Source organism: Scyliorhinus canicula, chromosome 11 (genome assembly GCF_902713615.1).
Source record: "Scyliorhinus canicula chromosome 11, sScyCan1.1, whole genome shotgun sequence".
Lineage (NCBI taxonomy): Eukaryota > Metazoa > Chordata > Chondrichthyes > Carcharhiniformes > Scyliorhinidae > Scyliorhinus > Scyliorhinus canicula.
In genome coordinates this window covers 37,986,658-38,013,374 of record NC_052156.1, presented here as the reverse complement: position 1 = coordinate 38,013,374, position 26,717 = coordinate 37,986,658, and the positions used below count along the sequence as shown (strand labels likewise).

The 26,717-nt window shown below is 48.6% G+C and overlaps 1 protein-coding gene across 4 annotated transcripts in view; it reads right to left on the bottom strand.

Moving 5' to 3' along the window:
• cacna2d3a (calcium channel, voltage-dependent, alpha 2/delta subunit 3a) overlaps positions 1 to 26,717 on the bottom strand; it is a 1,093,156-nt gene that overhangs the window by 638,911 nt on the left and 427,528 nt on the right. For all 4 annotated transcript variants that reach the window (XM_038812776.1, XM_038812778.1, XM_038812775.1 and 1 more), the window contains exon 5: positions 10,013 to 10,175. In XM_038812776.1, the coding sequence (XP_038668704.1) occupies positions 10,013 to 10,175 (163 nt within the window). The remainder of the gene's footprint in view (positions 1 to 10,012; positions 10,176 to 26,717) is intronic.

Here is a 26,717-nt window from a genome sequence, read left to right as displayed (position 1 = left end):
GTCATGCCACAGAGTGAAAACTAACATGGAATCTATTTGTTGGCAACTGACAGTGCAAGCTAATGAATTGACCCTCATGATTTTGAGGCTCCAGCCTCACATACAATTGCCAGGTATGTGCAAGGTAGCAAACTGCAGGATTGCAGCAGGCATTTTGAAGCAGCTTCCCAAATCAGACAAAGGAAAAGAGTCCAGAGCTCTCGTCAGGATGGTAAATCAAGGTGACTCGTGGTAGTAATTGTGCAGGGTGCGAGTCCCACAGTGGCTGAAACCTGGATTATTTATGTATGCCCCAGAGATGCCATCCTGCTTCTTTCGGGCCCACAAAAATAATTCAAGATAATTTGCAGGACCTCTTCACTTGCATCACCCATAGAACTGGTTGCAGTCTCCAATGTTCAGCTGGTGAACAGTTTCAACCGAAAATAAGGATCGTATCACATTGGAGGACCTGTGATGTGCCATCAATTGTACGAGAGACGAGTTGCTTTACAGAAGTTAGGCTTTAATAAACTGGAACGTAGCCCTGCAGTCGTCTACAATAAAATGGACGACCGCCGGATGTTTGACTATTTATACCTCGGCAAGGAGGCGCGGTTAACTCAGCCTCTCGACCAATTGGTCGAGAGGCACATGACCGACCAGGGCCAATGGTAAGCCGGTGTTCTGCCCCAATGGCAGACAGGTATGCAAATCATATCACCACAACCTGTATTTCCATATCACCTGTAATACGCAGGTGCATTGCACATGTGTAAGTATGGCTCTTCTAAAATGGCAATGTTAATGAGGCAATATAAGATACTAACCCTATTTCAAGTTTATGTTTTTTTTAATAAATTTAGATTACCCAATTATTATTTTCCAATTAAGGGGCAATTTAGCATGGCCAATCCACCTACTCTGCACATTTTTGAGTTGTGGGGGCGAAACCCACGCAGACATGGGGAGACTGTGCAAACTCCACACGGACAGTGACCCAGAGCCGGGATCGAACCTGGGGCCGTGAGGCGGTTGTGCTAACCACTAGGCCACCGTGCTGCCCATTTCAAGTTTATGTTAACATCAGCCCGTGAGTGAAGCTACCATGGAAATGTTCAACAGTGTTATGTCAAATTTCTTTCTCTGCAGACTTCCGGTAGCGGCTATGTGGTGAGCAGGTGCACACACAATGGCTCCCATCAGGGCACGTTGATTTTGGAACTTTTTGCCTGGTTTATTGTTGCTTTCTAGGAGGAAATTTGTTTAGTGTGATGGGGTGGGCTCCCTTATCAAAGTAATGTTCGGCAAATACAATACAAGGCAGAAGTCAAGTAAGAGATCGTCATCAGACTCCGAAGTTCCTCGAGCCTCAGTGGAGGGGAACATGGTGGAGACTGCTGCTGTGTCATTGGTCTCTCGACAGAGACATTGGTTAGCTTCCTGATGGACGTATTTAAGAAGCAGTGGCAGGCGGTCACTGAGGACCTGGAGAAGGTAATGGAGGGGGCTTTGCCCTCAATTTGGGCAGCCTTAGATAATATGGACAGGTTTATAGAGGTACAAGGTGCAGTGATACATAAGGTTGAGGTGGCACTCTCAGGCCACAGTGTTTGGATTGACTCTCTGAGGCAGAGATGGCATTACTGGCTGAAGAGCGTAAAGCGTTGAAGGCCAAGGTTGACAATCTGGAGCACTGCTCCACGCGGCAAAACTTGAGAATTGTGGGGCTATTAGAGGGTCTGGAGGGTTCACACTCTACGGACTGTGTGTCTCATACGTTTGAAAGATTGGTGGTAGAGGGGGTTGTGTTGTTCCTCGTGTCTTAATAAAGCTTGTAGTCTCAAAGGTGGAGAAGATGCTTTATTGTGAATTTGTTCTGTCTTCAGATCTTAACTTACGGCTACCTCAAATACTGCCTGCCTGTGTCCTGCTACGAGTTGTGCCTTCCGTGAAGTGTGTCCTCACTTCCTGTCTCTGTGTATTTATAGCTCTCCCGTGCTCCCTCTGGTGCTTGCTCAGTTGTATTGCATCTACTCAGATCTACAATCACCACATCCCCTTTTTTCTTTACATATTTTCTGTACATCGTTAAAGAAAATTGTACAAAACAGTTACTTATGATATGTGTATCTATACAAGTGATGGTGCTATTGCACATTTACAAAGCCAATTTATATTTATGAGTCCAATCTTAATAAAAACATTTATGAGTCCAAACTTGATGAATTTGTTCACTGAGTTTTTTCTTTTGTTGTTGTTGGCGTGGTGATATTGATATTGCAACTCCGTTGTGAATGTTGTCAGTGTTCTTGTTATTTTAAGTAACCAATAAGTCATCCCGAGGTGTTTGCATGGTCGAACCACTGATGTTGACTGACATGGACTTTTTTCTGTGCTTGTGGTATCGATTTAGTATGTCATCTGCCTTGAAAGCTGGTGTGTTTGCTTGTTCTGGAGCAGATGTGAGTTTGTGCGATTCGTTGTCATCCCATGGCATGTTTGTAGTCTTGTCATTGCTTTGCAGTGTGCTGTGGCATTGTCCTTCATGTGCAGCGTTGTACCATTTTGTACAAGTCGTTGTTTCATTGCTGTTTTTTCTGTCATTCCTGTCTTTGTTGTTTTCGTTGCCGTTCTTGTTGCTGTTTTTGTCATTTCTGTCTTTGTTGCTGTCGCTATCTTTGTTATGCTTCTTGTTGGTTTTGTTGTTCTTCTTGTAGTATTTGTCATTGTGCTTGTAGTTTTTGTTGGTGCTGTTGTTGTTCTCGTTTCTGCTGTGCCTCTTGTGGCTTTTGTTTTTCTCGTTATGCTCAATGAGTGTCCCGTGTGGATAATTTGAGTCATTGAACGTTTCGTCTCGAGAATGGTGAGAATGATCTAATGTTGCATTGATGCTGGTGACATCAGTCATTTGTGGTGGATTTGATTTGTTGTCTTTGCTTTCTTGGTGCTCCTCTTCTGGAATCAAATTCTTCACGATTTCATTTGACGCGGTCTCTCTGGACTCTTGGTGCTCCTCTTCCGGAGTCAAAATCTTCATGATTTCAATTGACTTGGTCTCTCTGGACTCTTGGTGCTCCTCTTCTGGAGTCAAAATCTTCATGGTTTCTGTTGATGTGGTCTCACTGGACTCTTGGTGCTCCTCTTTTGGAGTCAAAATCTGCATGGTTTCTATTGGCGAGGTCTCTCTGGACTCTTGGGTGGCCCGACTCTGTGCTTCTGTACAGACAAGCTGAGAACTGTCAGTCTCGCTGTGATCCTGTACCTCCTGTATGTCGAGTGTGATCACCTTGTCACTGTTTTCGCATGCAGTGAGTAGATGTACATTGTCTTCTTCTTGATTATGTGAGCTTGGTAGACTTTCATAGTCTGCTTGCGGTTGCTCAGATACGGCGGGTTGACCTTCATGGTCTTGTTCATGCATGGTGTTCGCCGGGGAGTGTTTGCCTGCTTCCCTTTTGGAGTCTTTCATCACTCTCACTGTGGAGCCTGTCATCGCTCTCTCTGTGGAGTCTTTCTGTGCTCTTTGTGTGGCGTCGTCTTCTTCTTGGGTATTGCTGTCATCCAATGTATCGACGATCTGCCACAGCACCATGGTGTTGGATTCATCTACCACGAGTAGATTCGTGTTGAGCTTTGCGACCGTGTCGCTGATGCTGTGATCAGCATATCCGAATAACTCAGCCAAGTAGTATTCTTCGAAAAACAAATCATCTTTTTTTGTTTCGGATTTCTTTTTGTTCTCTTCACTTTGGGTGATGCAGACTGCTTTTTCCAGGGTGTTGTGCGAGTTGTTTTCAACTGCTGGTTTAAGTTCAGGCATTTTTTTGTCTTCTGAGGCAAGAACATTTGGATTTACCGCTTTAAGTATCTTGTTTTCAATTATCGGACATTTCCCTTTTAAGTAGGCGTGGTCCGGATGTTCAGACGTCATGACACTCGTGACATCATGTGTAGGAATAAATTGCGCGTGCGCACATCGGCCTTCCTTTACTGTGCGGTTTTGTGTCCACTGCGCATGAACGATAACGGTCCGCGACCAAAACGTTTTGAGACTGCGCATGCGCGGCTTGCGCATGCGCATAACGATCAGCAACAAGAACTTCTTTAGAGGGTCTGGAGGGTTCACACTCTACGGACTGTATGTCTCATACGTTTGAAAGATTGGTGGTAGAGGGGGTTGTGTTGTTCCTCGTGTCTTAATAAAGCTCGTAGTCTCAAAGGTGGAGAAGATGCTTTATTGTGAATTCTTTCTGTCTTCAGAGCTTAACTTACGGCTACCTCAAATGCTGCCTGCCTGTGTCTGTGTCCTGCTACGAGTTCAGCCTTCCGTGAAGTGTGTCCTCACTTCCTGTCTCTGTGTATTTGTAGCTCTCCCGTGCTCCCTCTAGTGCTTGCTCAGTTGTATTGCATCTACTCAGATCTACAATCACCACAGGGGTTTTGCATTCTGCTGCTGAATTGGACCGGGCCCATCGGTCGTTGAGGCTGAAGCCAAAATCTGGGGAGACACCGCAGGCTAGATATCTGGACAAGGAACAGGTCCTAAGGTGGGCGAAGGGCCATCAAGACTATAGATTGGAAGGCCATGTCATCAGAATAGACCTGAACATTAAGGCGGAGCTGGCCATTCATCAAAGGACAGTAGCTGTGCCTGCGTCTGGTAACAAAAGATCCATTATCTACTTGTTGAATAGTGGTGTGTGATTGACAGCTCGTAAAAACCATCTGCAGGTTTGACCAATTCATATCCTTTCACATTACAGTGACTGAAGTGGTGAAACCCCAATGTTTGTAAACATTGACCACGTCAAAGTGAGGTAAGTGCAGTGAATTCACACGCCTCAGTTATTGGAATGCACTTAGTGCACTTACATCTCCAGGTGGAGGCTCTGGGTCGGCCTCCAGAGCGCTCTCCTCCTGATCGCTGCCGTCGAGCCCTTGGGGGGGCACCTTGGGATGGGCAGCCAGCTGGATTTAGCTCTGGATATCCCAACGTAATCAGGTTCTGCCAGCCCTGGCGACTCCCCAATGTCTGGACCATGGTGTCGATATCCTCCGCGATGCCCCTTTGTGACCGAGAGATGCTCTGCAGTGTCTCGCCAATGTCAGAATCTGGGACATGGTCCTCAGCAACTGGCACATGCTCCGAAGTGCCTCAGCAATGCCCACCTGAGACTGGGGCATGCTCCACAGTGCCCCGGCAAGATCCACCTGAGACTGGGACATGCCCTCCTCCAGCATCTGGGACATGCTCTGCAGCGTCTCAGAAGGTTCCACCTATGTCATCCCGCAGCATCTGGGAAATGCTGTCGAGACCCTCAGACATGGCCGTCACTGACTGAGCAACGCTTTGGACTCTGGGGCTGGTTTAGCACAGGGCTAAATCACTGGCTTTCAAAGCAGACCAAGGCAGGCCAGCAGCACGGTTCAATTCACGTACCAGCCTCCTTGAACAGGCGCCGGAATGTGGCGACTAGGGGCTTTTCGCAGTAACTTCATCTGAAGCCTACTTGTGACAATAAGCGATTTTCATTTCATTTCATTTTTCGTGATGCTGACGTCGTGCTCCAGGCTCTCCACTGCAGTCAGCACTTTAACAGCCTGGCCTTCGTGCCATACATTGCTGGCGCCTTAGCATCTGGGATTCCACCAATTGGCTATGGACCTGCTGGAGTGTCGCTGACATCCCCTCTGTATCTCACAGCCGCACCCTATCGGGGCATCAGCTCCGGAATAGCCTGGTCCAGAGGCACAGCATCTGACCCAAACCCAGCTGGGACCCGGGATCCAGCAGACCTCCAGCTGCTGGCTCCCCTGGGCGTTCCTGCCACCACCTGATGTTCATCAGCAACTGTGAGGTGCTCACCAGAATGTGCCCCAGAAGGCTGTCCACTTCTTTCACCCACCAAGGTGTGTGTCTCTGTGCTTGGGGAAGGTGGGATGACACCTGTGATGCCCCGACAGTGGCATCCTTGGATCTCTCCTCAGAGGTGTCCACTTGCAAGGTGGGGGGGGGGGGAGAGAGACCCTGGATTGGCTAGCACCATCCGAAGGAGATGTGTGGGATAAAGGATATGTGGTCAGTGAGAGGGAAGAGTCATCATGCTGGCATGAACAACTCGCGTGTGAAAGGTTATCTCACTTCTGTGGCACAGGCCGATCTTAACGTCAGTGTCCGATCTATCCTCAGCCACCCTGCGACCTCCAGGGTTTGTTCCTCATAGAGGGTGAGGACCCTGAGGTCTGGCAACCCGCCGCCCATCTGGGCCCTTTGCCACCAATTGTTGTTTCCTGTGGGGATACAGAGGGGGGGGCATCGTGAGCCGAATGTTGCATGCTTCGCAGGTGGGCGGGGGCATGGCGTGGGCAGCACTGCTGGGCATGGGTGGGTACTGGTGGATGCCATGGAGCATGGGCATGGCATTGTGCTGGGGATTTGGTGCCAAGCGCAGAATTATTGGGGAGCGGGGTGGGGGGGTGGGGGGGGGGGGGGGGGGAGTGAGGATGGCAGGCGGAACCGGTGCCAGGTGGCTGATGCCAACTCAAAAGCGCAGCCCAGTGGATGTCGTGAGCTTCTTGCTCACGGGTGCTGGTCATCCTGGTGACACTCCCCGAGCTGACGGCCACTACCACCGCTTCCTAGGCAACACTGGCTGCCTTGTCACTGACCCTCCGAATCCTTCGGATCTCGACTGCGCCCATCAATCTGGCCAGGTCTACGCGGTGGCATGGCTGTCTGCTGTCTGGGGTTTTCTCTGCGTGATTGGTTCATGTGCTGTTCCCCCTCATTAGCAGGGTGCTGCCAGGCGCAGTCCTGGTGAAACAGCTGGCGGGACAGTCATTTGCGGCGTAAAGTCCATGGGGCATCGTTAAATGGTTCAATAAATTATAAAAACGGGTGACGGCCTCGCTGCTTGGCCGTCGGGAAACACCCGGCGATTCCTGTTCGCTACTACACTTAGAACTAATTTGGTTAGATCGCAGCCAGAAACGTTCCATTAGATCACGCCCCAAGTCAAGTATTTAACATATCCTGATACTCTGTAAATGCACTTGAACAGAAAGAAGCCAGTTGTCTTAATATGCACATTAACATACCAGTAAGGGTTGTTTCAAATATCTGAGTATCAGGAGTAGAATCCTGAACATTTTTAATAAAGTTGGGTCTGTTACCAGGAGGTGAGTAAAAATTGCGTTGTTGTTGTTGAAAGCCATCTTGAAAAGGCCAATAATTGGCAGAATTGCAAGTTTTATTACAGAGTCAGCAACATCAGTCTTTACCGGATGAACATAGAAAGGAAACTGAGGGAAATCAGGACAGAAATGTACCATTCAGCCCCTCGAGTCTGTCCCAACATTCAATGAGATCATGGCTGACCTGTGAACTAACCCCATATGCCAGCCTTTGCTCCATATCCATTAATACCTTTGGAAAACAAAAATCTAATCAATCTCGGATTTAAAATTTACAATTGACCGAGCATCAACTGCCATTTGTGGAAGAGAGTTCTAAACATCTACCAGCCTTTGTCTTTGATGTATTTTTAAAAATTGGCTGAGAGTGTAATTTTTAAAAAGTGCATCTGCAGGTTGTGTTAACTCATCCGTAGCACAGGCAGTGTGATTGTGCACTGACAAGACAACTCATCAATAACCCACGAGCAGCTAAAAGATAGATTTTAGAAATCGTCGTTATAACTACTCTGAAACTTAATGGGTACTATTAAAATCAAATTCTTTTGGAACGGATTATGTAGTGGGTAGTCTCCATAAAGGCATTTTTCCTATAATGGACCCAGTGGAAAGTATGGTCAAGGTGAGGAAAATTATCATAACGGTTTTTTGCATGACTAAAAAAGGACGTATAAGTCACAAATGCCTAAGACATAAGCGGGCTAAATGGTGGTGCACATGAGTGAAAGAATGTCTGCAGCACTCTATCAATGATCTAATATTCTATTCATTTCATGGGTGATTTCTTTTATGTTTCATAACGTTCCTTGCAAATCAGAACATTAAAGTGACAATTCACTACAGGGAACTATCACATTGCCAGGCAGTGAAATTATCGTTTACAACTCTGGTATAACCATTCAATTCACAGTGAACCAAGAGTTTTGACAAACTAAACACAAAACTTTTCAAAAATCAATGATTTGATGAATAAAAATGAAATTATCCTTAATAAACCATATGATGTAAACCCGATCACCTTTCTTTTCCCAATCAAATATAGAAAGATGGATATCAGATAGTGATTTCAAGACAATCATTTTGTTTATGTAAAATTGTGATCTATATTAGGCTGTCTTGAACAATTAACAGCCATCAGCTAAACATAAAAAAATGAACTCAGAGAATAGATGACGGCCTGGATTCTTTGCCGCCGGTAGTGGGGTCCCCGATATGGCAGAGAATCAGGGGTCTGGGGGGTGGGGGGGTGGGGTGGGGTGGGGGGGGGGGGGGGGGGGGTGGGGGGGGGGGGTAGAAATGGGATTGGAGCCCGTTTGCGATGCCCCGGCCCCACACTGGCAATGGGATCGGGGTTCATGCCCACAGGCCAGCGGGAGGATGTAAATGGATCTTAATGACCCATTTGCTTCCATTTAGTGGGCTGGGCACCAAAATCTCCGGACCCGGATGATCCTCCAGTCCTCTCAGTCAGGAAGCACGTGGGCGGGACTTTTACGGATAGTTACCAACATGGCCCTGACATGGTGGACCTCGCAGAGAGCCAAGGGGTCTTTGTTATAACCCCCACAGGGCTGAAGGGGTAGGGATGATTAACTACCACAGATTCTGAGCACCCTGAGAAGTGGGTGGGGGGACCCTTAACAATACTTGGATTTGTATAAATACAGTCGGCCAGTAAGGGATCAACTAGAGAAGATCCAGTAGGGAACTACTGGAGTTGTAAATAATAGTTATTGTAAAATAAAGTATGTTTTTGTTTTGACCTACTCAATGCGGACTCTTTGTTGCCATTATAATAATCTAATTTCAATTTCAGGAGGATCTTCCTGACAGAGGTCTCATTTCTGGAGTTCTGTTGGGGGGGGGGGGTTCTCCCTATTTATGGGGTCTCTGTGGGGGGAGGGGTGTCCCCCTATTTAGGTGTCTCTGGGAGGCAGGGGGGTCAGGTCACCCCTGCATTTTGGGGAAGGGGGGACCCAGAAAATCTGGGATTGGGGGGCTGATTTGCGATGCGGTGGGGGGGGGCAGGCAGCTGCTTGCTTAAAATGGCGGCCCAATAGTGGGATTCCATTGGGAATCCTTTGTAATCCTCACCATGACAATTTATGCATGGATGAAGGATAATTATTATTTATCAGATCGCAGATCGGGGTGGACAATCTAGGATCTAGTGTAGATAGTGTTCATGTGTGTGATGATCTATACTTAAATAGAACATCTACAGTGCAGAAGAAGACCGTTTGGCCCATCGAGTCTGCAGTTCCCTCTGGAAAGAACACCCCAACTGGGCCCACAACCCTGTCCGAGCCCCTTAATCCACCCAAACTGACCATTTTTGAACTATGGGAGGAAACTGGCACACCCGGAGGAAGCCCACGCAGACATGGGAGAATGTGCAAACTCCACACAGTCAGACACCCAAGCCTGGAATCAAACCCGAGTCCCTGGTACTGTGAGGCAGCAGTGCTAACCACTCTGCCATCATGCCGCCCAAATATATATTCAGGATCAGTAAAAATTGTAGCATGTTTGTCAAGAGATAATCCACATCCGTATCACAGGGAAATTGAAGATCCAGTGTAATGAACACAATGTAATTATTCACAACTTGCCACGTGCTGGAGATTGTTGTCCAATTGACTGACAATATAGACCATAAATAAATCTAGAGAATGTATTTAAACTTGACACTGTTATTGGTTAATGTGCCTCTTCCTGTTTGAGACACAAATCACAGTCTTAAACCCATGGATGGATGCAATTAAATCTTTCTGATATTACTAATTTTTCTGATTAAAAGTGCAAAGTAGACAGGAAGTGTACAATTCCGACGTACCTTTGTTGTATTTGTTGGTTGGTATTTGGACATCACTTAAGCTGATGTTCACTGGCAAATTATTGAAATGTTCATTGGGTTCCAAAATAAATTCCTTCCCAAGTTCCACAAAGTTGCCGTTTTCATCTTTTTCATTTATTAATACAGCATTGAAGTATTCATACTGAAAACAAAATAAGTTCATTATGATTAATCAATACAATGAAATTCATGCAGTAGACAGAAAAACTGTTGACTGTGACGAAATACTAACATTCCATTTCAGTCAGCAGCAGACATGTACACATATTATTTTTTTAAAATAAATTTAGCATACCCAATTAATTTTTTCCAATTAAGGGGCAATTTAGCATGGCCAATCCACCCACCCTGCACATCTTTTGGGTTGTGGGGGCGAAACTCACGCAAACACGGGGAGAATGTGCAAACTCCACACAGACAGTGACCCAGAGCCAGGATCGAACCTGGGACCTCAGCGGCGTGAGGCAGCAGCACTAACCACTGTGCCACCGTGCTGCCCGTGTACACACATTATAATGTTTTACAGCATAAAAAATTAAAAATATTAAATAGTACGAATGTAACGATCTAAGAAGATGATTTAACTTTGGATATTTTCAAAGAGGTATAATATAGCAACTCGAGAAGTGATTAAGCTATGCAAAATATTATTCATGTTATTTATTGCACTATATTCTTCAGATACAATACACGTTTGGGGATGTGGGGCAGAGGGGGGGGAGGGGGAGTAGAATTTCTCATCATTTCTATTTGTAAAGTCGCCATAGTCCCAGATGACCATAGGTTGCCTTCCCCTTTGAGGGGGAGAGCTAGCTGACTGATGGAGATTTAACCTGAGGATCACCACATCACAGACGAGGGCAAGGTTGAGAAGATGGGCCTTCAAGAATAACCTCAGCTGGTACAGGAATATCGTAATTGCTGGAAATATCAGCACAATTGGGGTGGAATTGACGAAAGCAGCACAGACCTGGTGCAGCTCGCTAGTTAGACCATACCTGGAATATTATGAGCAGTTTTGATCCCCTTATCTAAGAAAAGATATACTGGTATTGGAGGCAGTCGAGAGAAGGTTCACTGTGTTGATCCTGGTATGAAGGGATTTTCTTATGAGGAGAGGCTGAGTAAGTTGGGCTTGTTCTCATTGAAGTTCAGAAGAATGAGAGGGAGTCTTTATTGAGAAATATAGGACACTCGGGGGGCTTGATAGGGTAGATGCTGAGAGGCTCTTTCCCCTTGTGGAAGAGTCTTGAACCAGAGGGCATAATCTCAGAGGAAGGGACATAGATGAGGAAGATTCTCTCAGAGGATGGTGAATCTGTGGAATTTGTTACCGCAGGGGGCTGGGTCGTTAGGTATGTTCAAGGCTGAAATAGACAGATTTTTAATCAGTAAGGGAACCAAAGGTTATAGGGATAAGGTGGGAAAGTGTTGAGGATTATCATATAAGATCAGTCATGATCTCATTGAATGGCGGAGCAGACTCAATAGGCCGAATGGCCTATTTCTGCTCCTACATCTCATGGTCTTATGGTTTCATGAACTAAAAGATTGAAGTACTTTAAATATTCACCCAAAACTAGTTACGTTCATGTTCGCGTGATCTTTTATGCTGGTTTAAGATTAAATGGACATGCCTTCAGGTCAAAATTACAAGGTCCATCAATTGCGTTGGTTCCAGGAAGTATTCAAATTGCTCCCATTTTCTTAGGCGCAAGGATATAGGAGGCACATTCTTAAAAGTTTCTTTCACATCACTTTCTATTCAATTTGCCAAGAAACATTTTCAGTGATTTTAAAATCTGGGGCGGAATTCGCCGACCCCCCGGGGGTCGGAGAATCGCCCGGGGCCGGCGTCAATCCCGCCCCCCGCTGTGGCCCGAATTCTCAACCCACCTGGGAATCGCGCCACGCCGGCCGGCAAGCCCCTCATGGCAATTCTCCGGCCCACGATGGGCCAAACTCCCACCGCTGACAGGCCAATCCCGCCGGCGGGAATCAAAGCACGTCTGATGCCGGCGGGATTGGCGGTGCGGGCGGGCGCCGGGGTCCTGGGGGGGGGAGCGGGGTGATCTGGCCCCGGGGGATGCCCCCACGGTGGCCTGGCCCGCGATCGGGGCCCACCGATTGGAGGGCGGGCCTGTGCCGTGGGGGCACTCTTTTTCTTCTGCCCCGCCATGGCCTTCACCATGGAGGGGGCGGAAGGGAACCCCCTCCGCTGCACATGAGCCGGAATGACGTCAGCAGCCGCTGACGCTCCGGCGCATGCGCGGACTTCCGCCGGCCGGCGAAGGCCTTTCGGCCTCGCCTGGCGGGACGCCAAAGGCCGTTCATGCCGGCCGTTGGAGCGGGAACCACTCCGGCGCGGGCGTAGCCCCTAAAGGTGCGGAGAATTCTGCACCTTTGGGGAGGCCCGACGCCAGAGTGGTTCACGCCACTCCGTCCCGCCGGGACCCCCCGCCCTGCCGGCTAGGGGAGAATCCCGGCCCTGGTGACTCAGAGGTGGGTGACGGAACTTATTAGATATGTTTATTTTTGGTGATAAACCCTTTTCCAGCTGTATTAGTAAAGCTGCACCAGATTAGCAGTCTTAAATATATCTAGAAATACTTTTTAATGGATAAAAAAATGAAAGGAACTATAACATTCAATTTTGCTGAAGGCTGAAGATTTTACTTTTGTAATTAACCAGTGCAATTTCAAGCACATTTTGGATGCAATTTCCTGATTGTGTCCAAAGAGCTAAATCTATCCCAGTCATGTTAAACATTCACTATATATCATTAGCTTTATAGTATAAAGCAGTGACGAATGAAAACTTGACTATTAAATAAATATTATCAATGCCATTAAACCACACTGAAAACAAAAGTTACAAATAAAGGTGCTAAATGTAATTCCCAATACATGAATTGCCTTGAATTAATTTCTCACTCGTGTTAACCCATGGTATACTATGTAAACAGGTTCCGATGCCAAAATCACGGCGAGTGCCGATTTGACGGCAATTTACAATTCTCCGTCACCTCGACAGTGGCGTCAATGCAGTCCGGAATGCACCTACAGTAAACAACATTTGCATATTATTAGCGAGCTTGATCCAGTATTCTCCGGGGCCTCCGTGATTCTCTGCCTTAAATGGGCTGAGTTCCTGACGGCGCGGTTCACTTGTACTTTTTAAAATGATTAAACCAGTGTTGTGGCTGCTGAGGGAGAGAGGGGGCACAGAAAGTGCCCAACATCACCATAGTTTGCTGACAGTTGTGCCGCTGCCCAGAGGGCTTCTGCCAGGGCCGGGGAGGTGGGGGGGAGTGATTAGTGGGTGTTGTCCAGGAGGTGGGCTGTAGGGTCTGGATGGACGGGCGAGAAAGACCATTGCCACACCCATGCAGCTGTACACGCCGCTGACAGCCCACTGTGAACTTAGGGCTACGGGTCATATCGCACCCCCCCCCCCTCCCCCCAGGGCAACCCCACGAGGTGCCCTCTGCTCCCAGCCGACCCATCAGCTGTTTGGGCATAACCAGTGCCATCTTGTTAGCTGGGATGAGTGTGTGTGGGGTGTGTAATGGGTATAAGCGGCTGCAGCTTGTCAGCCTCCCGAGTGTCAATAATGGACCCTGCGAATCCTGCACCGTTTTTCATTGGAATCGATTGTGTTCCACATTGCGCCCCTCCACAGTCACTGAATCGGTCCACGTTCAGCACCAGTTTTGCTGTCGTGAAAGTCCACGAATCCTGCCCCAGCATCAACACAGCCCAGGAACGGAGAATCCAGCACACAATGTTCCCCACCACCATAGCAGCCTTGTGGCCTGAGCAAAACTTTTGAAAGTCTGCTCTAATTATGTATCTAGGGGTGTAATATCCTGCACAGGACATCATAGAATCATAGAATCATGGGGTCCTTACTGTGTAGCAGTGTAGCATTGAGTCTGCTCTGACCCTCCGAAAGAGCACCCCACCCAGACCCATCCCTGCAACTCCACCTAACCAGCATATCTTTTGGACACTAAGGAGCAATCTTTTATCATGGCCAATCCACCTAACCTGCACATCTTGGGACTGTGGGAGGAAACCGGAGCAACCGGTGGAAACACACATCGACACGGGGAGAACATGAAAACTCCATACAGATAGTCACCAAGGCCGGAATTGAACCTGGGACCCTGGCATTATAAGGCAGTAGTGCTAATCACTGTTCCGCCCTTAAGGGACTCACAGGGTGAGAATGATTATCTTCCACATTGCCCTTGCGGATTATGAGCTCCCCCACTGAGGGGCAGAGGAATTCTATGAAAATTTGTACAAAAGGTTAGTCAGTAAAGCACCGATCAGGGAAGGAACTTGGTAGGGATCTAGTGGGTAGTGTAAATACAGTTATTATAAATAAACCTAAGTTCTTTATTTTACACACTTTGGACTCCCTGTGTCCTTATTAAAAGGGGAATACAGGGTATCCTCTGCAATCGTAATAGGATGTCCAGGTGGTTGACTTGTGTACCTAGTACCCGGGTCAGGGATATGTCAAACCATTGGGGAAGGAACTTAGAAAGGGAGGGGAAAGAAGCAGATGTGATGCATGTCATAACCAGTGACTTTGGAAAGAAGAGGGAGGTGGTCGTATCGCAGGAGTTATTTCATTTGTTGGTAAGATGTAGGTGTTTCTGGCAATGTCAGTAATAATTGCCCATCCCTAACTGCCCTTTGAAAAAGTGATAAGTCAACATTCTGAACCACTGCTGTCCTGTTGTGCAATTATACTGAGTTATGTTAGAAAGGGAGTTTCATGATGTTCACCCAGTGATGTAGGAGGAATGGTGACATTTCTAAGTCACTATGGTGTGTGATATGTGTGGAACTTGCAGATGGTGCTGTTCCCATGCATCTGCCGTACTTGCCCCTCTGGGTGGTAAAGCTCGCGGGTTTGGAAGGTGCCGTTGAAGAAGCCTTGATGAGTTTCTGCATTGCATTTTGCAAATAATACACTGCTGCATTGGTGTGCCAGTGATGGAATGAGTCAAGTAATAGGAGCTAAGAATGTGGCGACTGGGGGCTTTTCACAGTAACTTCATTGCAGTGTTAATGTAAGCCTACTTGTGACAATAAAGATTATTTTTAAAAAAGCATTAAATTAAAATGCTTTGTATAATTATTCAAATGAGCTAGAGGAAATTTTAGTGCAGTCAGTGTAATGATCCACTGTTGCAATGTGTGCAACAATGCAGCACAAAAGCCTCAATTGCAGTGTTGACAAAAACCTATTCCAAGGTTTTCAGAAAGGAGTTAAACAATCAATAGAATACAAATTAAGCATAGCTTCACAATTCTGCTCTCTAATGTAGTATGATAATAGTATCTATCATTACACTGCTTACACTAACCAATAGGGTATAGCCCTCAAAATAGACTGGGCCTCCCACCAGGACTCTCGGCAGCTAGCATTCCATTAGAAAGCTGCCCAAAGTCCATTTGGAGAGGACAAAATCTACTCAGTGTAACAGAAGAGTTCAGTATAGCTGAAAATAATGTATCGGTTCACGAGCTCCTCCACCTAATTGCCGATCAAATGACTTCCATGATGTGAATGTCCTCTCTGAGTTCAAGGATTGCTGCATCTCATTTTGTTTTCATTGAAAGTGGATGTTACAGGATGAGTGGAAGCAGCAGTGACGTTATTATTGATTGTCTATAACCCAGTGAAGAAAACTGCTGCTCATGGTGTCTGGCAACTTGAAAGCACTTTCATTCTGCTTTTCATACATCATTATGTTTCCAAATACCTACTAAGTAAGATTCACTTGCAAATATCACGCATAAGGAATTCAATTGAAGAACGTATTCCCTGCAGAAATGAGCACGTGTCCACATGAGAACAGAAAATCAGACGATCATTTATCAAAATATTTCAACCAAAAATGTAATCAGTACCAGGTCATTTCCATTCTTGCGCTGTGAAGGGATTTTCAGGCTGGCTTGAGCTCAGGTAACCTTCATCAGTCGCAGCCACATTACCTTACCCTCGTTCTGCAGCATCCGTCGCAGCTCATGTATTTCCAAAATAGAGTCATCAATTACCCAAGACGACAACCCATCTATCAGTTCAATTAATCAGCAGTGATTAAAAACCTGGCTATTTTTAGTATGGCTCACCTATAAATGTGGACACTTAAGGTGAAAAAGTTTGGCTTTTCCGTTTTAAGCTGCAACCATTACCAAATTACAACAACAAACCTCCAGCACCCAAGAACCATAGAGCGTTAGAAATGAAGAAGTTGGTAAAATTGCACGAGGTTTACAGTCAATGACTATAATGTTCTCTGGATTCTTCAATACCACAAACATTTGTTCAGATTACATATTGAAGTCATCGCAAGGCACATATAATATTACACTAATTAAATAAAATCATTATTGTACGACAGTAGAGTGGTTAGCACAGTTGCTTCACAGTTCCTGGGTCCCAGGTTCGATTCCCAGCTTGGGTCACAGTCTGTGCAGAGTCTGCACGTTCTCCCCGTGTACGCGTGGGTTTCCTCCGGGTGCTCTGGTTTCCTCCCATAGTCCAAAGATGTGCAGGTTAGGTGGGTTGACCATGCTAAATTGCCCTTAGTGTCCAAAAAGGTGGGGTGGGGTTACTGGGTTACAGTGATAGGGTGTAGGTCTGGGCTTGGGCAGGGTGCTCTTTCCAAGGGCCGGTGCAGATTCAATGGGCCGAATGGCCTCCTTCTGCACTGTAAATTCTATGATTCTATGATTCTAATACAACGTAAAAGTAGAGTTGCCCATAAGTTCATGAATTTGGCTACATTATGCTGTAATAGAGAATTGGTGATAAATACCCACATCATTTTTGTCTACCATCCAGCAATCAATTAAATACAGACATTGACATAAATTGGAAGGCAGTTGTCTGCTATTCTTCTGAGTTGTGTAATGAAAGGTGGCATAGGGAGAACAACTCACAAACTAGAGAAGAAAATAAGGATATAATATGCTGATAATTGCTAAAGCAAAAATGTCTTTACTTAGGGAGGGAGAAGAGTCACAGTTATTTCAATAAAAAATGATGCCATGTCTAAATAATGCAATGATGCACTGTCAAACAATTTTCATGTAAACAATGTCCCTTTTTAGCTGCTCATTTCATGCTGGTCTATGAAGCGGACTTTGCGGACAGCACAATGATGAACCCCAGACTACTAAATGTTTGAACTACGTATGTCATATAACTAAACCTTTTGACTCATTTGACATTGTGAACTACTTTATCGCCTTATTGTTTGAATTGTATTACAATCTTGATTGTACCGCTTGTGCACTCACAAATATATGTGAGGTTACCATTCATTGATACTTCTATCATCAGGCAGGTGCACTGAAGGAAACTGGTACACATAATCCAGGTAAAGTTCTGTGGAATTTCAAGCTTATATTAATTAACAATTGATTTGGCAACAGAATGATCATATTAACAATAGTGGAGTTTGGATTAACTGAGCCTTTAATTTGTAAATCAAAATCTAATTTATATCTAACTTATTTTCCATGGCCCTTTGTCTGTTTACTGAGTATACCCTTGAGGTAGAAACTTAACTGAACTACAGACCGTGTCTAAACTGATTCCTGGCATATACACAGTAAAAGTAAAAGGAAGAGAAAATACGTTCTGCTACAACTGTTGACTTTAGGGCAGCGAAGTCTCCACCTGCTTGAGAGGGAAAGATACCTTTGCAGGTTATAGAATTCCTAGGTATGTTCATCATGTCCTCTCATGTAATCACAGGGGGCCACGTTAACAGGGAGTGTATCCCAAGAAGGACTTGGTTGTGAAAGTCCTTTTCTGTCATTTTTTGTTTCAGTTCGACATGCAAAGCCTTTGATTACTGGCAGAGTTTTATTTGGGCATTGTTGGGTCACAGCAATCCGTATATGTTCTCAGGACATTTCTGAGTGGTTACTTTCCACTCTGTTGCACTGTATTGACCTTCACAACCGTTTAAAAATTCTGCTCATCTATTCAAGCTGGGAAGGCAACACAGGCATTCCAGAGCAAGGGCAGCTAGAAAAGAAACCACAACCATAATGTCAACCGTCACGCCACAATGGGGGTCTGACTTAATGAATGTTTTCTTCTTTACACCACTTGTTTTGTTTTATGCTGAGTAGCGCTCCCTCTGCTAGAATATGCAAAGACTTACATCGAGGGGAGGTGGGATGGTGGCTGGAATTGTCCGGCCACTCGCGGGCAGCGGGGTCCTCTGGTCCTGCCAGCAGCCCTCTCCCGCCCGTGGGTTTCCCGGTGGTGTGGGATGGTTTCATTGGGAAATCCGATTGACAAGCGGCGGGAGTAGAGAACCCCGCTGCCAGCAAACGGCGGGCCAAATTCTCCGTCCTTGCCAGCAGTAGTAGCAGGGCCGACTTGCAATGGAGAATCCCGGCCGTGGTTAAATTGGGGGGAAGGCTAATTATAACAATATTGGGCGGGAACTGAAGAACCTAGATTGGGGGCGGATGTTTGAGGGTAAATCAACATCTGACATGTGGGAGGCTTTCAAATGTCAATTGAAAGGAATTCAGGACCAGCATGTTCCTGTGAGGAAGAAGGATAAATATAGCAAATTTCGCGATCCTTGGATAACGAGAGATATTGTAGGCCTCATCAAAAAGAAAAAGGAGGCATTTGTCAGGGCTAGAAGTCTGGGAACAGACAAAGTCTGTGTGGAATATAAGGAAAGTAGGAAGAAACTTAAGCAAGAGTCAGGAGGGCTAGAAGGGGTCATGAAAAGTCATTGGCAAATAGGGTTAAGGAAAATCCCAAGGCTTTTTACACGTACATAAAAAGCAAGAGGGTAGCCAGGGAAAGGTTTGGCCCACTGAAGGATAGGCAAGGGAATCTATGTGTGGAGCCAGAGGAAATGGGCGAGGTACTAAATGAATACTTTGCATCAGTATTCCCAAAGAGAAGGATTTGGTGGATGTTGAGTCTGGAGAAGGGTGTGTAGATAGTCTGAGTCACAATGAGATCTAAAAAGACGAGGTGTTGGGTGTCTTGAAAAATATTAAGATGGATAAGCCCTCAGGGCCTGACGGGATCTACCCCAGAATACTGAAGGAGGCAAGAGAGGAAATTACTGAGGCCTTGACAGAAATCTTTGGATCCTCACTGTCTTCAGGTGATGTCTCGGAGGACTAGAGAATAGCCAATGTTGTTACTTTGTTTAAGAAGGTGTGGTGGTATGATTTGCATAGCTGTCTGCCATTGGTGCAGAACACCGGCTTACCATTGGCCCTGGTCGGTCATGTGCCTCTCAACCGATTGGTCGAGACCAGTCATGTGACAGCTCTCCGATTGGTCGAGATGCTGAGTTAACCACGCCTCCAGATCGAGGTATAAATAGCCAGAATGCCCGGCGGTCGTCCATTTACTGTAGTCGACCGCAGGGCTAACTTCTAGCTTATTAAAGCCTAACTTTTGTACAGCAACTCGTCTCGTGTTCGATTGATGGTTCATCAATTTAATAAGCTCGAATTTTGAAGATGGAGCTCTGGATCAAGCCCGAATGCCTCCGCATCAGCCCGCAAACTCAGAACGCTTCAGAAATCTTTCAACATTGGCTGGCATGTCTCGAGGGATACCTGGCGTCTGCAAACAGCCCCCCCGCCATGGCACAGAAGCTTCACATCCTCCACTCCAGCGAGGGCACGGCAGCCTACGCGATGATCAAGGAAGAGAAAGATTACGATGCGGCAATGCTTAAGCTGAATGGACACTTTCTTAAACCAGTCAACAGAGTATTCGCCCGACATCTGCTGGCCACCAGACAACAGCTCCCCGGTGAGTCATTAGACCAATTTTACCAGGCCCTCACTGTCCTGGGGAGGAATTGCTCCTGCCTCCAAGTTTCAGCCACGGAGCACATGGCTTCTGATCAGAGATGCTTACGTGGCTGGGATGCAGTCTGCCACTATCCGCCAGCGGATGCCGGAGAAAGACAACCTCAGCTTAACTGAGGCACGGACTCTCTCCACCTCCCTGGAGGCCGCCGATCTAAATGCCGACGCCTATGTCCCCAGCCACGCTGCAGCACCCTGGGCCTCCTGGCACGCTTCCCCCACCGCCATCTGCTGCTCCCGACCTCCCTCAGGCCTGCGCCACGGGACGCCCCAACAAGTCCACGGGGCCCCGCTGCTATCTCTGTGGGTTCGCGAAACACCCTCGCCCGCGCTGTCCAGCCCACTCCGCCCTCTGTAAGAGCTGCGGGAAGAAGGGCCACTTCTCCTCCGTCTGCCAAGCCAAATCGGTCGCTGCTGTACCACGCAGCGACCGGGGATCCCCCCCCTCCGGGCCCTTGCTGGCCCCTCCAGTACGCCGCGCCGATCTCTCCCCCCCGCCCCCACGCCCCTGCGCCTGGCCTGCGTGCCTCCCCCTTTCCTCCGGGCCCTTCCGGGCCCCCCCAGCGCACCGCGCAACTCTCTCCTCGCCGCCCCCAGGCCCCTGCGCCTGGCCTGCGCGCCTCTCTGTCCCCGCTCTCAGCCACTCCGGTCGGCCCGCCGGCACCGCTAACTCCGCCCCCCTCAACCACGAGGGTCCCACGGGCGCCGCCATCTTGGGACGCCGACTCCACGTGCGGGTCCTGGGCGCCGCCATCATGGGGTGCCGACTCCACGTGCGGGTCCTGGGAGCCGCCATCTTGGGGCCCCGACTCCACGTGCGGGTCCTGGGTGCCGCCATCTTGGGGCCCCGACTCCACGTGCGGGTCCTGGGCGCCGCCATCTTGGGATCCCGACTCCATGTGCGGATCCTGGGCATCACCTTCCGGGACTGGCACGCAAGGTCCTGCCAGCTACTACTCGGGAGACGACGACTGCGACGATGGTTCTTCTCCACGACTCGCGGCCATTCATCTCGACCAGTCACGACCACGCACGCTCGCCAAAACAACAACGCTGATCCACCTGAACGGCCACAAGACGGGCTGCCTGCTGGACTCCGGGAGCACGGAAAGCTTTGTTCACCCTGCCACGGTAAGACGCTGCGTGCTCCCTGTCCATCCTGTAAAACACAAAATCGGGTTAGCCTCAGGTTCGCACTCCGTCCGCATCACCGGCTGCATCGCGGACCTCACGGTCCAAGAGAAGGTTTTTTAAAATTCTAAACTGCTTGTCCTCCCTGACCTTTGCGCACCGGCACTCCTAGGACTGGACTTCCAGTGCAACCTGCAGAGCTTGACCTTCCAATTTGGCGGCCCTATACCCCCCTCACTGTCTGCAGCCTCGCGTCCCTCAAAGTGGACCCCCCCCCCCCTTTGTTTGCTAATCTCACTCCCGATTGCAAACCCGTCGCGACCCGGAGCAGACGGTACAGCGCCCAGGACCGGACCTTCATCAGGTCCGAGGTCCAGAGGTTGCTGAAGGAAGGGGTCATCAAGGGCAGCAACAGTCCCTGGCGAGCCCAAGTGCTGGTGGTCCGGACTGGAGAGAAAAACCGGATGGTCAATGACTACAGCCAGACCATCAACCGGTTTACGCAACTGGACGCGTATCCTCTCCCCCGTATTTCCGCCATGGTAAACGAGATTGGGAAATACAAAGTCTTCTCCACGGTGGACCTTAAGTCCGCTTACCACCAGCTCCCACTCCGCGCGAGTGACCGCAAATACACCGCGTTTGAGACAGATGGGCGCCTCTACCACTTCCTTAGGGTTCCATTTGGTGTCACAAATGGGGTCTCGGTCTTCCAACGGGCGATGGACCAAATGGTCGACAAGTACGGATTACGGGCTACCTTCCTGTATCTTGATAATGTCACCATCTGTGGCCACGACCAGCAGGACCATGACGCCAACCTCCAGAAATTCCTCCAAACCGCAAAACTCCTTAACCTCACATACAATAAGGATAAGTGTGTGTTTAGCACCGACCGTCTAGCCATCCTCGGCTACGTAGTGCGTAACGGAGTGATAGACCCCGACCCCGAACGCATGCGCCCCCTGATGGAACTCACTCTCCCCAATACCCTCAAATCCCTCAAACGCTGCCTGGGTTTCTTCGCTTACTACGCCCAATGGGTTCCCAATTACGCTGACAAGGCCCGTTCCCTCATTCAAATCACGACCTTTCCGCCGTCGACTGAGGCCTGCCAGGCCTTTAGCCGCATCAAAGCGGACATCGCAAAGGGCACGATGCGCGCCATCGATGAGTCCCTCCCCTTCCAGGTCGAGAGCGACGCATCAGAAGTAGCTCTGGCGGCCACCCTGTACCAAGCGGGCAGACCTGTGGCATTCTTCTCCAGAACCCTCCAGGCTTCCGAACTCCGCCACCCCCCTGTGGAAAAGGAAGCCCAGGCCATAGTCGAAGGCACTATTTGGCCAGCAGGAGGTTTACCCTCCTCACAGACCAACGGTCAGTAGCCTTCATGTTTGATAATGCACAAAGGGACAAGATTAAGAATGACAATATCTTACGGTGGCGGATCGAGTTGTCCACGTACAACTATGAGATCTTGTATCGTCCTGGGAAGCTCAATGAGCCTCCTGATGCCCTGTCCCGCGGTACCTGCGCCAGCGCGCAGATAGACCGCCTCTGCTCACTCCACGCGGACCTCTGCCATCCAGGGGTGACCCATCTCTACCATTTCATAAAGGCCCGCAACCTGCCTTTCTCCATCGCGGAAGTCAGGACAGTAACCCGTGACTGCCACATCTGCGCAGAGTGCAAACCGCACTTCTACCGCCCCGAGGGCGCACATCTGATCAAAGCATCCCGCCCCTTCGAACGTCTCAGCATTGACTTCAAGGGGCCCCTTCCCTCTAACAACCGCAACATTTACTTCCTGGTGGTAATCGACGAATACTCCCGCTTCCCCTTTGCCATTCCCTGCCCCAACATGACCACATCGACCGTCATTAAGGCCCTCCTCTCCATCTTCTCCCTGTTCGGCTACCCCGCGTACATACATAGCGATCGGGGTCCTCATTTATGAGCGACGAGCTGCGTCAATTCCTGCTCAACAGGGGCATTGCCTCTAGCAGGACGACCAGCTATAACCCTTGGGGTAACGGGCAGGTCGAACGGGAGAATGGTACCATCTGGAAGACCATACTACTGGCCCTCCGGTCCAGAGATCTCCCTATTTCCCGATGGCAAGAGGTTATCCCCGATGCCCTACATTCTATCCCCTCACTCCTCTATACCGCAACAAATCAGACACCTCATGAACGTCTTCTTGTTTTCCCCAGGAAGTCGTCCTCCAGATCCCCTCTCCCGACGTGGCTGGCTGCCCCCAGACCCATCTTGCTCCAGAAGCATGTGCGGGTGCACAAGTCCGACCCGTTGGTGGAACAAGTCCAGTTACTCCACGCTAACCCGCAGTATGCGTATGTGGAGTACCCCGACGGTCGGCAGGACACGGTCTCCCTCTGGGACCTGGCACCCACCAGCGTGCGGCCTTTCCCCCCTTCACCACAGACCCCCCCTGTTTTTTTCCCCCAGCGCCCCACCCCGGCCACCCCTTCCCCATCCATGGCGTCTCCACCACCAGTCCGGGTGACGGAGACTGTTCAAGGACCATCGCTCCCGGACTCCAGGACATCAGCGGAACCACCACCTTCGGCTGAACCGACGTCACCTACTCCACTGCAGCGGTCTGCCAGGACGTCACGGGCCACGAAAAGACTGATCAAATTGATTTAATTTACAACAACTCCATGGACCTTGTTGGGACATTTTGTACTATTGTTAATTGTCTGGGCCAATGGGAAGCCAAGAATAAGAAAAAAAAAATTCTCCTTCTCTGGCTGCTACTCATACCACCAGTTCTCTTCCCCCCCCCCCCCCCCCCCCACCCCCCCGGCTCTCGTTTATTACCCCCCCCCGGCTTCTTTCTCCGCAAGGGGTGAATGTGGTGGTATGATTTGCATAGCTGTCTGCCATTGGTGCAGAACACCGGCTTACCATTGGCCCTGGTTGGTCATGTGCCTCTCGACCGATTGGTTGAGACCAGTCATGTGACAGCTCTCCGATTGGTCGAGAGGCTGAGTTAACCACGCCTCCAGATCAAGGTATAAATAGCCAGAACGCCCGGTGGTTGTCCATTTACTGTACTCGACCGCAGGGCTAACTTCTAGCTTATTAAAGCCTAACTTTTGTACAGCAACTCGTCTCGCGTTTGATTGATGGTTCATCAGAAGGTAGCAAGGATAATCCAGGGGACTACAGGCCGGTGAGCCTTAAGTCAGTGGTCGGGAAATTACTGGAGAGAATTCTTCGAGACAGGATCTACTCCCATTTGGAAGCAAGTGGTCATATCAGTGAGAGGCAGCACGGTTTTGCGAAGGGGAGGTCACGTCTCACTAACTTTTTTTTTTAATAAATTTAGATTACCCAATTATTTTTTTCCAATTAAGGGGCAATTTAGCGTGGCCAATCAACCTACTCTGCACATTTTTGGGTTGTGGGGGCGAAACCCACGCAGACACGGGGAGAATGTGCAAACTCCACACAGTGACCCAGAGCCGGGATCGAACCTGGGACCTCAGCGCTGTGAGGCGGTTGTGCTAACCACTTGGCCACCGTGCTGCCCCGCGTCTCACTAACTTGATCGAGTTTTTCAAGGAGGTCACAAAGATGATTGATGCAGGTAGGACAGTGGAAGTTGTCTATATAGACTTTAGTAAAGCCTTTAACAAAGTCCCTCATGGCAGACTGGTACAAAAGGTGAAGTCACATGGGATCAGTGGTGAGTTGGCAAGATGGATACAGAACTGGCTAGGTCATAGAAGGCAGAGAGTAGCAATGGAAGGGTGCTTTTCTAATTGGAGGGCTGTGACTAGTGGTGTTCCGCAAGGATCAGTGCTGGGACCTTTGCTGTTCGTAGTAGATATAAATGATTTGGAGGAAAATGTAACTGGTCTGATTAGCAAGTTTGCAGATGACACAATGGTTGGTGGAATTGCGAATAGCGATGAGGACTGTCAGAGGATACAGCAGGATTTAGGTCATTTGGAGACTTGGGCGGCGAGATGGCAGATGGAGTTTAATCCGGACAAATGTGAGGTAACGCATTTTGGAAGGTCGAATACAGGTGGGGAATATACAGTGAATGGTAGAACCCTCAAGAGTATTGACAGTCAGAGAGATCTAGGTGTCCAGGTCCACAGGTCACTGAAAGGGGCAACACAGGTGGAGAAGGTAGTCAAGAAGGCATACGGCATGCTTGCCTTCATTGGCTGGGGCACTGAGTATAAAAATTGGCAAGTCATGTTGCAGCTGTTTAGAACCTTAGTTAGACCACACTTGGTGTATAGTGTTCAATTCTGGTCGCCACGCTACCAGAAGGATGTGGAGGCTTTAGAGAGGGTGCAGAAGAGATTTACCAGGATGTTGCCTGGTACGGAGAGCATTAGCTATGAGGAGAGGTTGAATAAACTTGGTTTGTTCTCACTGGAGCGAAGGAGGTTGAGGGGCGACCTGATAGAGGTCTACAAAATTATGAGGGGCATAGACAGAGTGGATAGTCAGAGACTTGTTCCCAGGGTAGAGGGGTCAATTACTAGGGGGGATAAGTTTAAGGTGCGAGGGGCAAGATTTTGGGGAGATGTCCAAGGTACGTTTTTTACATAGAGGGTGGTGTGTGCCTGGAACTTGCTGCCACAGGAGGTGGTGGAATCAGGGACGATAGTGACGTTTGACAAATACATGAATAGGATGGGAATAGAGGGATACGGACCCTGGAAGTGTAGAAGGTCTTAGCTTAGGCGGGCAGCATGGTCGGCGCAGGCTTGGAGGGCAGAAGGGCCTGTTCCTGTGCTGTACTTTTCTTTGTTCTTTGTTCTTTGGTTGCAGTAGGCGCAAGAAGATTTTGTTATCCATCCTGAGGCTGTGGGTGTTGCTGGCAGAGATTCATGGAGACAGCCCTTGGCAGACTGCTGGATGCAGTGGAGGAGCGCGATACATCCTGTACCCACACACAGGGAGGAGACCCTCAAGCAAGGTGACCAACCCTGCATGGGAGACTGGAACTGCGCTGGTAAGCACTATCTCGATGGCCATCCACCGTGCAAAAGGGATGAATAATCTCCTCCGTTCTGCCAGAGTAGGTCTCTCCTCCCCGCCACTCTCCACTCACATTCACAAACCCATCACACATTCGCAGGGAACCCACTCACTGCCAGCTCATCTCCCGTGTGACTCGTCACCTCACCACTTCCCTGTTCCCACTCACATTCCACACATGCCAGGCATCCTTACCTGGCACATGTCTGCTTACCCTCTGTCTGTTTTCATTGAGATCAATCTGGAGAGATCATAGACGGGCGGAGGGATGCCCGAGTTTAAAGTCCTTTTTCAGTTTGAGGAGAGAACCCTCCAACTGGTCAGGGAGGAAGATGACCTCTCCTATGCCAAGTGCAAGGTGGGTGCCAAAAAACTAAATGAGGACGCAGAAGGCCCTCATCCATCACACCAAGCTAATTTGAGTCCTGTCTCTTCTGTCATTATGCCTCTGCCATGCACACATGATATCTCCCTTTTCTTGCAGTCACATAAGGGGAGGAGCCCTGTGCCTCCATGAAATAGGCACAGGAGTCCAACCCAGACACCAAAGAGGATGAAGTTTCTAGTGCTGAGATCGAAGAGGCGTTACAGCTTTCACCAGCGCAGAGACAGCGGTGGGACATAGTAC